This window comes from Pristis pectinata, chromosome 25, assembly GCF_009764475.1.
Source record: "Pristis pectinata isolate sPriPec2 chromosome 25, sPriPec2.1.pri, whole genome shotgun sequence".
In the NCBI taxonomy this organism is placed as follows: domain Eukaryota; kingdom Metazoa; phylum Chordata; class Chondrichthyes; order Rhinopristiformes; family Pristidae; genus Pristis; species Pristis pectinata.
The window spans coordinates 30,520,028-30,534,663 of NC_067429.1; the positions used below are offsets into that span (position 1 = coordinate 30,520,028).

Consider the following 14,636-nt stretch of genomic DNA (forward strand, 5'->3'; position numbering starts at 1 on the left):
AGATAGAGAATAAGGTCGATGCACTGAAGGCAGAGACTGCCCCAGAGTAACAGAGAGAGGAACATGAATCACAGAGTCAGAGAGACATGAATCAGTACAGAGGGAGAGGATATGACCCTCAGGGTCATGGGGACAGGGGTATAAACCCAAAGTAGTAAGTAGACTAATGTGAACTCTAGGGGCACAGAGAGTGGGCTGTGGACCCCATAATGAGGGGGAGTGGGCTATGAACCTAATGGAGAGTGGGTCATGTCTAACCCATAGTCAGAGAACAAGGAACATGATTAACAGAATGTGAGTCAGGAAACCCAGAGTCACAAGGTGAAAGCCTGTCTCTGCTTCAGTTCATTTGCCTTATGGACTATCCCCTTCTATCTGTTGTCCATCCGCAAAACCCTTTCAACAAGTCCCTGCCTTTCAGTTCTACATGTGCTTTTCTGAAGTTTTCCTCAGCTTCCCATCTGTGCCAAACTCCCTGATGACCCTGGGGTTCATGTTCCTCTTTGGCTCCAGAGGTGAATGACACTCAGCCTGTGACTCAAGGGTTCATGTCCCTCTCTCTATAATAATCTGGAGTTCATGTCCCTTGTTCTCTGACTATGGGTTAGACACGACCCTGATTATGGGGTCCACACCCCACTCTCTGTGGGTCTAGAGTTCACGTTGATCCACCTACTACTTAGTACCCTTCTCCCCATGACTCTGGGGCATATTACCCTCACCCTCTGTACTCACTGATTCATGTCTTTCTGTATCACAATGACTCATATCTCCCTCCATGTAGCTGTGGTGTTTATGACCCCTCCTTATGTCTCTGAGTTTCTTGATCCACTCTCTGCAAATCCAGAGTTCATGTCCCTTTCTCTCTATTGGGTTCTCTATAGCCCCCTCTCTCTCATTATGGGGTCCACGCCCCATTCTCAGTGGCTCCAGAGTTCGTAATGGTCTACTTGTTATTTTAGGTCTTACCATCTCCCTCTGTACTTGCTCACTGACGCTGTAATTCAAATCTCTCCCTATCTCAGTCTGGGGCTGTTAGCCCTCTACCTATGATTCTGGGCCTCGTGTCCCTCTCTCTGCCACATCTCTCTCTAGGATTCATGCCCTCATGCCGTTCACATGTCAGCCCTTTGATAAAGCAAACTAAAATTGACCCATGCTGCCCTCTAAACTGTACCCCAGCATCCAGACAATGTCCTGTGGTGTGAGGGCCCCTGTGGGTGCGTTGACCCAACACTCTGTTGCAGCAACCCAAACATTGTCCCCGTTCCTTCAATCAATTCACACTCTAGACCCTGTCACCCCTGGAAGATCTACGGTGCCCATACCTGTAGTTGGTCGGCTTTCAGTTTGAGTGAACCCACGTTCTTATCCATCTCCTGGGCCTGAAGGGTCCACCGTGAGCCCTGTTGCTCATAGAGGGCCCAGTACATTGGTAGCAGCGGGTATAATGCCAGCAAGTTATACAGGCGCTTCGCATCACTGATGATCTCTTTCTGAAACACAAAGAAAATTGAGCAGCAAACGTAACATCTATCCGTCATCTCCACCTGATCTCCATGTCCTGTAATCAGGGCATTGTCTCCCCTTCTCCTCAGAAACTGTCTTTCCTTTGCCTGATTACCACCTCCCCATTAAGAAATGTTAAAAATAATTGCTCTGATACAAAGATGCGGTTAATTCTCATGGGGGATTAAAAATCATTTCAGTCTGGATAGAAATAGAAATGTAGAAAATAGGAGCAGGAGCAGATGTTCTAGCCCTTCAACACCAACAAGGCTGAGCATCCAAATTCAGTACCCTGATCCTGCATTCTCTCCATATCCTTTGATGTCCTTAGCCTTAAGAACAACATCTAACTCCTTCTTGGCTATACTTAATAATTTGGCTTCATCTGTTTTCTGTGGCAGAGAATCTAACAGGTTCACCACTCTTTGGGTGAAGAAATTTCTCTTCATCTCCGTCCCAATTGGCCTACCCGTCCTTAGACCGTGACTCCTGGTTCTGGAGCACCCAGCTATCTGCCCAGTCCTGTCAGCCTTTCATAAGTTTCAATAAGGTTCCCTCTCATTCTTCTAAACTCCAGCAAACATAAACCCAATCATCCCAATCTCTGTCCATACATCAATCTTGCCATCCCAGGAAGGAGTCTGGTGAACATTCACCCTGCGTTCTCTTCATTGCAAGAACATCCTTCCTCAGATAAAGGGAAGAGCAAAACTTCACATTTTACTCAAGATGTGGTCTCACCAAGGTCCTGTGTCTTGCACTAAGATATTCCTACTTCTGTACTCGAATCCCCTCATTATTAGTATTGGTATTGGTATTGGTTTATTATTGTCACTTATACCGAGGTACAGTGAAAAACTTGTTTTGCATATAAAGGCCAGTGTACCATTTGCCTTCTTAAACACCTGCTGCACCTACATGGTTACCTTCTTCGACCAGTTTACAACTTGCATTTAGATTATGTCTTTCACTGTCTCAGCATGTCCCAAACCACTGCACTGCCACTACAGCACATAATCCATAGAAACTCAGGAGCCAATTCAGTAATGTTCCCGTTAACAGTCACGTGGTAATGTCTAGTCTTTTTTTAGTGCTGTTGGCTAAGGGATAAGTATCAGCTGTGACTCCAGGGAGAATCTCCCTGATCTTCATTGAACAATTGCCAATGGATCCTTGGCAAGAGGACAGAAAGGGTCTTGGTTTAATGGCTTAACCCACAAACGGTCCCTCAGGTTTGTACTGAATTGTCAGCTGTGTCCTGGAGTGGGAATGAGCCTATGACCTTCAGAATCTGAGGCAGCACTTTGTGGCACATTCCCCCATCAATCCCTTGTGCAAACTTCCCTGCTCACCCTTTCCAGGCACAGGTTGGCCGGAAGCATTGAGAATGTGAGCAGCGCAGTGACCAACTACAAGCCCAGGATTGACTTTCAGACTGTCCCACTCAGTACCCGTTTTCAAGCAGGGTGTGGGGCACTCAGCAACGAGGGAAGTCCAACTCTTGTGGTACAGAGGGCCTACTCAGGACAGGAAGTTAATAAAATAACTGGGAAGCAATGGTTGATCAATAGTAAAGTGTTCACTGGGTGATATTGTACCCGAGCTGCACCCCTCTGCCTTCCCCTCCACCCCCTCAGCCTCTCCCACCAACCCAGAAGAATTTAACAGGCTTTTGCAAAAGATAGAGAATCCCAGGAGAACAGGAACCCATCCCAAATATCTGCCTCATCCCACAATTACTCTACCGATCATTCAATTCACCTATCTGAGCCAGGAATGTAAAGACCTATCATTCAACCCATTTAAGTGAGAGACACTGGCACTGGAAGGGGGATTACCCCAAGTTCCCTACATTACCATTCATGGCACTGAGACTTCCCAGTGCTGCCTTCACAATATGTGCTGCTGGCACTGTAGTGGGCATTACGCAAAGTTACCTACCTCATAGGTTGGGTCAGCCCAGTCCAACCAATGGTCTTTAGCTTTCTCCTTCTTCTTATTCATGAACCACTTGATCTTGTTTTTGAGGGCACTCTGTACAACCCAAACGGGACCAGGGTTAATGCACTGAGCAGTCAGGTAGAGAAATGGATGTAATTCACCCAATCCAAGGACAGGTAACAGATGGGTGCGTATCACAATATACATACATGTGGTGACAAGATGTGATTCACAGCATGCTTATCAAAGGGGTTTTTGAGCTCATCAGGGATACTGGGAGTGCAACCTGATCAATGATGTATGTTAAACATAGAGTAGAACTCACTCCACATCACCTACATAAAAACTTAGAGTGCACAGTTAGAAGGAGTTAGTTACAGAGTAAAGCTCCATCTTCTGTCTGTTAAGTCACTACCAGTGCATTCATCACGGGTTTGACAAGGAGTAAAGCTCATCGTACACTCCCCTTGTGCTGCTTCACCAGAGGTTAGAGACAGAACAAAGTTCTTTCAATATTGTCCCTTCAAACACTCACAGTGCAGTTTAAAATTGACTAAATACGGAGTAAATCTACTTCTACATTGTCCATTCAAGTATTTCCAGTACAAGATCAACATGTTTTACTTACACTATAAACTTCCTGTTGTAAAATTTATGAAATCAAGAATGTGGAGTTGATGCAGGAAAATGGCACTGAGGTCAGTGATCTTATTGAATGTTGTTCAGACAAGAGGGGCTGAATGGCCTGCTCCTGCTTCTGCTTCTTACGTTCTTATCGTTATTCAAACAGCCCTAGTTCACAGGTGATACAGAGCTCATTCCACCCTATCCATTCCAACACACACTGTGTGCAGCTTCAGCACAGCTAAGAGACAGAGTAAAACTACCACCATTAGAACACCCTTTGGCAAATTCTTCAAGGGCTTGGCACAGAGGAAACCTCCTTCAATACTGCCCAAACAATCCCCCTGCAAATTCAGCTACAATTGATAGAGCACGAAGCTTCCTATCTACTGTACACTCAGATATCCTGAGTTAGATACAAAGTAAATCTCTTTGTATGCTGTCTATTCAAACACTCCCAGTTCAAGTTCACCACAATTTAGGTATAAAATAACACTACTACTGTACTATTTATTTAAATACTTCCAGTAAGATATCACCACTGGTCAAACACCAAGTAAACATCTTCAAAACAATTTTTTTTAAACTTTATTCATTCAGTCACTGACAATGCAAGGACCTTACGGTATAGATAGAGAATAAAGTTCCATTAAAACTGTCCTTCAATAACTCCCAGTAGAAGTTCATTATGTGTTAGACACAGAGCAAAACTCCTGGGATACTGTTATACAATATAAATGCCCGTGTCACATACTGGATGAAGGTCCTCTACCAATTCAAAACTGCCAGTGCAAATTCACAGGTTGTTCCTTCTGTAGGAAGGCTCCTTCTGTAATGTCCATTCAAGTACCACTGGTGCAGCATCAGGCAATGAGGCTCTACGGGGCACTAGTGAGGCCTCATTTGGAATACTGCACACAGTTTTGGGCCCCATATCTTAGGAACGGTGTGCTGATGTTGGAGAGGGTTCAGATGATTCCCGGAATGAAAGGGCTTACATATGATAAGCGTTTGTTGGCTCTTGGACTGTACTTACTGGAGTACAGAAGAATGAGAGGGGACCTCATAGAGACATTTAAAATGTTGAAAGGACTGGACAGAGTAGATGTGGCTTGGCTGTTTCCTTTGGTGGGTGAGTCCAGGACCAGAGGGCACAATCTTAGAATTAGAGGGTACAGTTTTAAAACAGAGATGAGGAAAAATTTCTTTAGCCAGAGGGTGGTGAATTTGTGGAATTCCTTGCCAGGTACAGCAGTGGAAGCCAGATCATTGGAGGCGTTTAAGGAAGAGATAGATAGATAGATATCTAAATAGTTGGGGTATCAAGGGATATGGGGATAAGGCCGGAAATTGGGATTAGAATAGTTTTTTTTTCCTCCCCCCCCATTTCTCATTTCTTTTTCTTTTTTCCCTTTTCTTTGGAGCAGACTCGATGGGCCAAATGGCTCCCTTGTCTTGTGATCTTGTGATCAGCATGGGTTAGACACAGATTCAGACCCTTCTATTCTTCATTCATTCATTCCCAATGCAAGTTCAGTTTGCACCGTGAATTATTGCATGAATATTATGAAGGGAGTTTACTCTCTATCTAATTCAGGTTGAACTTCCACCGATGGTTATTTAATGCATGATTTTGAAGCAGCTATATTCTCTATCTGCATCATGATGATGTTGCAATGGGAGACTCTGGAGAATATAGAGGTCGTTTATTCTGTATCCCAAATGAAATACTTTCCTGGAATGCACGTGTATGTGGTGGACAATTACCAATACTGGTCTACTCGGATGAGACTAAGTACACAATGTAGGGGGAGCTTTACCTTGAATGGTATCTCTGGTGAATTAGCACTGGGATTGTTTTAATGTACAGTACAGAAGGAGCTTTATTCTGTATCCAACCAATACTAATGTGTTCCTGTGAGTTTTGAATGGACAGTATTGTTGAAGCTTTTCCCTGTACCTAATCCATGATAAATTTACATTGGGAGTGATTGAATAAGGAGCATGTGTCTAAGCCATGGTGAACCTGCAGTTGCTGTTTCAAATGGATATTATAGCTAACGTAAACTGAATTTGCACTCGGGATTATTGAATACTCAGAGAAGATGTTTGTTTTGGTCTAATCCCTGATTTCGCACTGGGAGTATTTGAATGTTGAGTGTGGAAGGAGCATTAGTCAGTGGGTAACCCGTACTCAAGTTTCTCTCATGTGTTAGACACAGAGTTTCTATACCTTCCATTCAAAGATTCCCAGAGCAAGTTCACCACAGGTTAGATACAGAGCAAAACTCCATTCATACTGGAACAATAAACAACACTGGAAGAACTCAGAAGGTCAAGCAGCATCTGTGGAGGCAAAACGTGTAAGCTGATGTTTCGTTTCAAGACCTGCCTCAGCACTGAGAAGGAAGAGGAAAGATTGCCAGTGTGTAGCAGTACAAGGGGGAGGCAGGGTGCTGGCCCCAAGGAATTAAAAATCTGCAAAACAGCTAGCTGGAACAAGTCAAGGACAGTGGACGAGTAGACAAAACAAATGTTATTTGTTCTGCCATGTGATGGAAGAGATGGAGGCTGCCATTTTGTGACACTGTTCTTGTGACCACCATTTTGTGAACTGGTTTTCTGAGCTAACCATTGCTGGATTAAAGTAATCGAAAGTGAACGTAACGAGGCCTTACCAATGATCTGCTAAATCAGAGATTATTTGCAAATAAGAAGTTATTTGTGGGATGTTCTTTGATAAGGTAGAAGAATCAATGCAGGCTTATAAGAACAGTCTGTGTCTGTGAACTGAAGTAACCTGAGCCCAGTGTCTAACTTGAACTGGCTGTAACTGGTTTGAAATGGCCTGATTCAGGGAAAAGCACGGGAATGCCATCAGAGGCACATCCTTATTTGGGAGAAGAGCAATGATATGTGCTTGTAGCCACGGCAAGAGCCAATGAAAGGTTGACACACGGTTGCCCGATAAGTCAGAACCAATGGATTTGAAGTATAATGGTGTAGAGCTGATAAGGAAAAAAAGAATGAAGGATTTCGCGAGAACTCCAGAGACCAACTATCGCAAGGAAGACCCCCGTGCCTGGGGCAGGAAGAAGAAGGATCAATCGTTTGGCCAATGGGAGATCCCCTATCTTGGGAGCTGTAGTTTGGCTGAGTACTGGTACGAAAGGAACAATAGAATTCACGAATGTCGACCGGGGGTCAACATAATTTACGTGGGTATTTGCGTTGATACAATAAAGTGCAAATTTTGAATTAATTTGGATTTGTGTGGTTGTTCAACTAACTGCGGGAAGTGAACCCGTGGAAAGCATCTGGCCTCGATGGTGTCCCTGGCCGTGTCCTTAGATCCTGCACATCACCTGGTGGGGGTATTTACAGACATTTGTAACCTCTCCCTGCTTCAATCTGAGGTTCCCACCAGCTTTAAGAAGACCACTATCATCCCAGTACCTAAGAAAAACAAGGTAACGTGCCCTAATGACTACCACCCGGTGGCTCTGACATCCACCATCATGAAGTGCTTCGAGAGGCTGGGCATGGCACACATCAACTCCAGCCTCCCAGACAACCTCGACCCACTGCAATTTGCCTACTGCTGAAATAGATCTACGGCGGACACCATCTCCCTGGCTCTACACTCATCTCTGGAGCATCTGGACAGTAAAGACACCTACGTTAGACTATTGTTTATTGACTACAGCTCTGCCTTCAATACTATAATTCCAAGCAAACTCATCTCCAAACCGAGACCTGGGACTCAACACCTCCTTTTGTAACTGGATCCTTGACTTCCTGACCAGCAGACTGCAATCAGTGAGGATAGGCAGCAACACCTCCACCACAGTTATCCTCAACACTGGTGCCCCACAATACTGTGTCCTTAACCCCCCTACTCTACTCCCTATACACTCATGACTGCATGGCCAGATTCTGCTCTAACTCCATCTACAAGCTTGCAGATGATACCACCATAGTGGGACATTTCTCAAATAGTGATGAGTTGGAGTACAGGAAGGAGATAGAGAGCTTAGTGACAGGGTGTCATGACAACAACCTTTCCCTCAATGTCAGCAAAACAAAAAAGCTGGATATTAACCAGAAAGGGGAGTGGTGCACATGGTCCTGTTTACATCAATGGTTTTGTGGTCAAGAGGGTTGAGAGCTTCGAATTCCTAGGAGTGAATCTTACCAATAACCTGTCCTGGTCCAACTACGTAGATGCTATGGCCAAGAAACTTGTTAGCACCTCTACTTCCTCAGGAAGCTAAAGAAATTTGGCATGTCTCCTTTGACCCTCACCAATTTTTATCAATGCACCATAGAAAACATCCTATCCAGATGCATCATGGCTTGGTATGGCAACTGCTCTGCCCGGGACCAGAAGAAACTGCAGAGAGTTGTGGACACAGCCCAGCACATCACAGAAACCAGCCTCCCCTCCATGGACTCTTGTCTATACTTCTCGTTGTCTCGGTAAAGCAGCTAACATAATCAAAGACCCTACCTACCCCGAACCATCTCTCTTCTCCCCTGTCCCATCAGGCAAAAGATACAAAAACCTGAAAGCACATACCACCAGGCTCAAGGACAGCTTCTATCCTGCTGTTATAAGACTATTGAACGGACTCCTACTATGATAAGATAGACTGTTAACCTCACAATCTACCTGGTTATGGCCTTGCACCGTATTGTCTACCTGCACTGCACTTTCTCTGTAACTAACACTTTATTCTGCATTCTGTTATCGTTTACCTTGTACTACCTCAACGTACTGTTGTCATGAAATGATCTGTATGCACACAAGTTTTTCACTGTACCTTGGTACATGTGACAATAATAAACCAATTTACCAACCTAGGTCAGTTTGACCAGGTTAAAGGTCAACAGGTGGGGTGGTTTGGTGGTGGACTGAGGCTCGTAGTGATAGGTGGAACCAGATGGGGAGGGGATGATGAGCAGATGGAAACAGGTGGGTGAGGGGTATGGGAGACATGAACAAAGGGAAGCAAAAACTAGATGGACAGGTGAGTGTGTGTGGGACGAGAACACAGGGGTGTGGGTTACCTGAAATTGGGAAACTCAATGTTCACACCATTGGGTTGAAAGCTTCCCAAGCAGAATATGAGATGTTGTTCTTCCAATCTGCGTTTGGCCTCTCCATAGCAGTGGACAGACAGGTCAGTGTGGGAGTGGGAAGGAGAGTTAAAACGACGTGTAGCCGGACAGAGCATAGGCGCTCCACAAAATGATGGCCCAGTCTACACTTGGTTTCAACTGTTGTAGAGGAGGAGACAAATGCAGGATGAGGTGTGGGTGAACCTCTGCCTCACCTGGAAGGGCTGCTTAGGTCCCTGGATGGTGGTGAGGGAGGAGATGAAGGGACAGGTGTTACACCTCCTAAGTTTAAGGGGAAGGTGCCAGGGGTGGGTGGGGAGGGATGAGTGGACCAGGGAGTCGCAACGAGAATGGTCCCTGCAGAAAGCAGAAAGAGGGGGAGAAGAGAACATCACGTTGATGCTGGCAGAAACAACAGGATGCGTTGGACATGGAGGCTGGTGAGGTGTAAGGTGAGGACCAAGGGAACTCTATTGCTGTTCTGTCCGGGGAGAGAGGGTACAGAGCAGAGAGGGTGGTGGGAGCAGGCATGGAAGAAATGGAGGAAATGCGTGTGAGGCTCCATCAACTATGGCAGAGGGGAAGCCAGGTTTCATGAAAAAGGAGGGCATTTCAGAAGCCCTGGAGTAGATTTACCAGTTTCAGGTTCTCCACACCCCTGATGCTCTCCCACACACACTCACCTGTCTACCTAGTTTTATTCTCTCTTTGTTCACCTCTCCCATATATTCCATCTGCTCATCATCCCCTCCCCATCTGGTTCCCCCCATCACCTACCAGCCCCCGTCCCACCCCACAAGTACTGCCATATCCTGACTCTCTTTCCGCTTCCCACTCAGTTCGATACAGGGTCTTGACAGGGTCAACTTCAAACTTTTGCCTCTACAGATGCTTCTTGTCCCGCTGAGTTCTTCCCGTGTTTTTGATCCAGGTTCCATAATCTGCAGTCTCTTTTGTCTCCATCCACACTGTCCTTTGAAACGCTCCCAGTGCAGGTTCAACAAGGGTTAGATAGAGAGAAAGGCTCCTTCTGTACTGTCTATTCCATCACTCTGAGGAAAACGTCAATATAGATCAGATACAAAGTAAAGCTCTTTCTGTGATGTGCATTAAAACAAACAGGTGCTATTTCACTCTGGGTCCAATACAGAGTAAAGCTCCCTCAACACAGTGTGCTTGGTTTTAGCTGGAGAACTGTGCCTCCTGGTGTTCCGGTAACTGTCCATCCCCAACACAGAGTTCTGGAAAAACATTTCCTATGTATGCTGTGGCCACAGCAACTTAAAATGATGAGACTCTTTCACAGGCAGGGTTTAATTTGCTTTACATGTGACATATCCAAGAAACCTCCTCTGCCATCTAATCTAGAACACAGAACACAGAACACTACAGCACAGTACAGGCCCTTCAGCCCACAATGTTGTGCCGACATTTTATCCTGCTCTAAGATCTATCTAACCCTTCCCTCCCACATAGCCCCCATTTCTCTATCATTTAGGTGTCTATCTAAGAGTCTCTTAAATGTCCCTAATGTATCTGCCCCCACAACCTTTGCTGGCAGTGTGTTCCACACACCCACCATTCTCTGTGTAAAGAACTTACCCCTGACATCCCCCTTATACTTTCCTCCAATTACCTTAAAATTATGCCCCCTCGTGTTAGCCATTGTCGCCCTGGGAAAACGTCTCTGACTGTCCACTCGATCTATGCCTCTTATCATCTTGTACACCTCTATCAAGTCACTTCTCATCCTCTCTCTCCAAAGATAACAGCCCTAGCTCACTCATCCTATCCTCATACACATTCATACACATCTCTACACACTCTTTATCTCCACTCATTTTTTGATTGTTACCGCTTATCGCAAGCTCACCACTCTCTCTCATCCTGGCTGTACGTGAGAAGGCTGCTTCTTTAACTGTTGCAATGTATGGGTTAAATGTTCTCCCACAAGGCCGTTACAAGTGGACTTCCTGTATTTTTTATTCAGCATTGATGAAGGAGTAGCAAATTATATCCACAACACGATTCTGTGCACCTTGCGGGCAAACCTGAAAGGAATGGGTTTAGCATGTTCTTATTCTTCTAGGCAGTAGGGGTTCAGGGGTCGGGAGATGTTGTTGAGGAAGATGGTGAGATCTTGCTGTGTAACCTGTCAATAACATACACCTGGGCCACCATGTGCCTTTGACGGACGCACTGGATGTTTAGGGTGCCGATGTAGCACCAGATCGGCAAGCTGGTGCCCAGTGAGAGAACCCGGTCTCTCTTTATTTAGGACCCAGGTACCCAGAGAGTTGAGGAAAATTCTGATCCTATGAATCTAGGCTAGGACAGAGCTAAGGTTCCTAAAGTAGAAGATCAGTGTGGAACTCACTGCACATTGTCATTACCAAAGGTTCTCTGAAATTCAATAATAATGATTTGACTTTTTTTTAAACCTGTTAAATTCTCTCCCTGTTCCACTGGTCAGGAAGCTATACCTTGTTGCACAGTGCGTGACTTACCCCTGTGGCACACAACACTTTGCAGAACAGGTTTCCAGTTGGTGGGTAGTTCTTGTACCTGAATGTACCCAGTCCAAAGACCACTGAAAAACAAGACAGCTTACATCAGGCAAAGAACATCCATTCTCAGTCACTGAACACTGATTACACAAGTACACAGCACCTTCCATTTCCCCTAGTCTTTATGTGATTGACACAGCAGTCAATGCTGTAGCTCACATCTCCCAAGAAGCCACAGTACCTTGTCATCTGCTGATACCGGTTCCCCTCACAGCCATTAACTACCAATATCGTTGTATAAAGGTAGCTTCACACTTGATCTGTCTTGGCCTGAACCTGACCACTGGGGCGTTCTTCAAACCTGGATTAGTCATGAAACCCCACACCATCACGTGACCCTCTTATTTCCACATAGATTTAATAGGAACCCGAGGGGCAACTTTCTCCACACAGAGGGTGGTACATAGATACAAAAGGTTTAGAAGGTTATGGGACAAATGCGGGCAAATGGGACTGGCTTGGACAGGCATCTTGGTCAGCATGGACCAGTTGGGCTGAAGGGCCTGCTTCCGTGCTGTATGACTGCATGATTATCTGACTGTGCGACTTGTCTCCTCCACATCAGCTCCCTCCCATTTACTTTTGCCATTTTTCATCTTTCTTCAAAATTGTTCTTGAACTTCATCTCACATCGAGACTTCCATCACCCCTTCCAACATTCCCTTCTCGCTTCAGGGTCTATTTCCCTCTTGGGACCTTTTTTTAAGTTAAATTTAATTTTGATCATATAATACAAATAAAAAGCTTAAATAAAACAGAGCAATGGGCTCCTGGCTCAGGAGCTACATACCCAGCAGCACCAAGACAGCTAAAATCTGAAGGCTATTGCCTGACAGGTCCTATCATTGAAGACCAGAGCACGGTGTCTGATTCATTTATTTGATACCCAGCAAGAGAACCAGACCTCGAAAGAGTGGCCAATGGCTCAGGAGCACTATTCCCATCTCCGGGTGAGATGGCTTAAGTTCAAACCTTTCTTTAGCAAGGCCTTTGACAAGGTCCCACGTGATAGGCTGATCTGGAAGATTAGATCACATGGGATCCAGGATGAGCTAGCCAACTGGATACAAAACTGATTTGGCAGTAGGTGTCAGAGGATGGCAGTGGAGAGTTGTTTGTCAGAATGGAAGCCTGTGGCCGGTGGTGTGACGCAGGGATCGGTGCTGGGTTATCTGTTGTCTGTCATATATGTTAACAGTTTGGATGAGAACATAGGTGGCATGATTATTGTGTTTGCAGAGGACATCAAAACCAGTGGTATAGTGGACAGTGAAGAAAGCTGTCTAACATTACAACAGGATCTAGTTCAGCTGGGAAAGTGGGCAAAGGGCTGGCAGATGGGATTTAACTCAGACACGTGCAAAGTGGTGTACCTTGGGAAGTTAAACCAGGCCAAGACATACACAGTGAATGGCAGGGCCCGAGGGAGCGCTGTAGAACAGAGGGACCAAGGGACACAAGCACATAATTCCCTGAAAGTGGCGACATAGTCAGGTAGGATGGCGAAGAAGGTGTATGGCACACTTGCTTTCATTGGTCAGGGCATTGAGTACAAGAATGCAAGACATTGGTGAGACCACAGTTGGAGTATTGTGTGTAGTTCTGGTCACCATACAATGGGAAGGATGTGATTAAGCTGGAGAGAGTGCAGAAATGATTCACGAGGATGCTGCCGGGACTGCAGGACTTGAGTAATGAGGAGAGACTGGATAGCCTGGGAGTGTTTTCCCTGGAGTGAAGGAGGCTGAGAGGTCACCTGACAGAGGTTTACAAAATTATGAGGGGCATAGATAGGGTGGATGGTCACAGTCCAATCCCCAGGGTAGGGAAGTCTAAAACGAGAGAGAGGAAAGTCTTAAAGGGGACCTGAGGGGCAACTTTGTCACACCGAGGGTGGTGGGTATGTGGAACAAGCTGCCAGAGGAAGTGGTGGAGGCGGGTACAGTTACAATGTTTAAAAGGCTTTTGGACAAGTTCACAAATAGAAAAAGGTTTAGAAGGATATGGGCCAAACATGGGCAAGTGGGACTAGCTAGGGTAGGGACATTGGTCAGCATGGATGTGTTGGGGTGAAGGGCCTGCTTCAGTGCTGTAGAACCATGACTCCATGTCCTGAGGGCAGGTCCAGGTCTTGCACTGATGTCAGGTGAGAGGTGTTAATTCGCAGGAAGCAGGAGCAAACGCCGTTCCCATCCTCGCTCAGCCCTCCCCACACCGCAACTCTCCAACCTCGCTTGCAGCTCACTTGGAGAAGACACACCTAACACGGAAGCAGCAAGCTACAGGAGCCGACTGGCCCGGTGAGTATTGAGCCCTGGCCCACAGCACAACACAACATTTGGGATTGTACGAATAAAGAGCCACAAGTGCTGGGAATATAAAATTAGAATAGAAAAGCTTGAGAAAGCCCAGAGATCAGTCTGCAGCTTGTTAATCCTTCATTAGAACCAAATATTAAAAAGGAAGGTGGAAGCTGAAGGGGAAGGGGGTAAGGAGCCAGAGCCCACACTGGGGGAGAGCCAGACAGTTGCACAGTTTACTTGGTGTTTTGTTGAGAATCAGGTATTAAATCAAAATTATCAGTTCCTCTTCTAGTATCCTGTTCTAAAAAAGGTGGCACAGTCTACATGGTGGTGCAGCTGGGTAGAGCTGTTACCTCACAGCTCCAGTGACCTGGGTTCAATCCTGCCGTTACTCTGTGACCTGGTGCGCCAGCTCCCCCCCACCCCGCCTCCATATCCTAAGGATGTTGGGGGTTAGCAGGTTAATTGTAAGTTGCCCCAAGGGGAGGTGGGTGGTGAAACTGATGTGAATGTGGGGTGAGCAGGTTACAGAATTGGCGCGGGGATGGAGTGGCCTGTGGACCAGCACAGA

General features: G+C 45.9%; 1 protein-coding gene across 1 annotated transcript in view; it reads right to left on the reverse strand.

Moving 5' to 3' along the window:
* Nucleotides 1-14,636, reverse strand: part of LOC127583130 (solute carrier family 15 member 2-like) — a 137,663-nt gene that overhangs the window by 37,823 nt on the left and 85,204 nt on the right. Inside the window, exons 10-12 of the mRNA XM_052038912.1 lie at nt 11,703-11,785; nt 3,451-3,543; nt 1,329-1,496 (exon numbers count right to left, since the gene is read on the reverse strand). Coding sequence (XP_051894872.1) covers nt 1,329-1,496; nt 3,451-3,543; nt 11,703-11,785 — 344 coding nt within the window. The remainder of the gene's footprint in view (nt 1-1,328; nt 1,497-3,450; nt 3,544-11,702; nt 11,786-14,636) is intronic.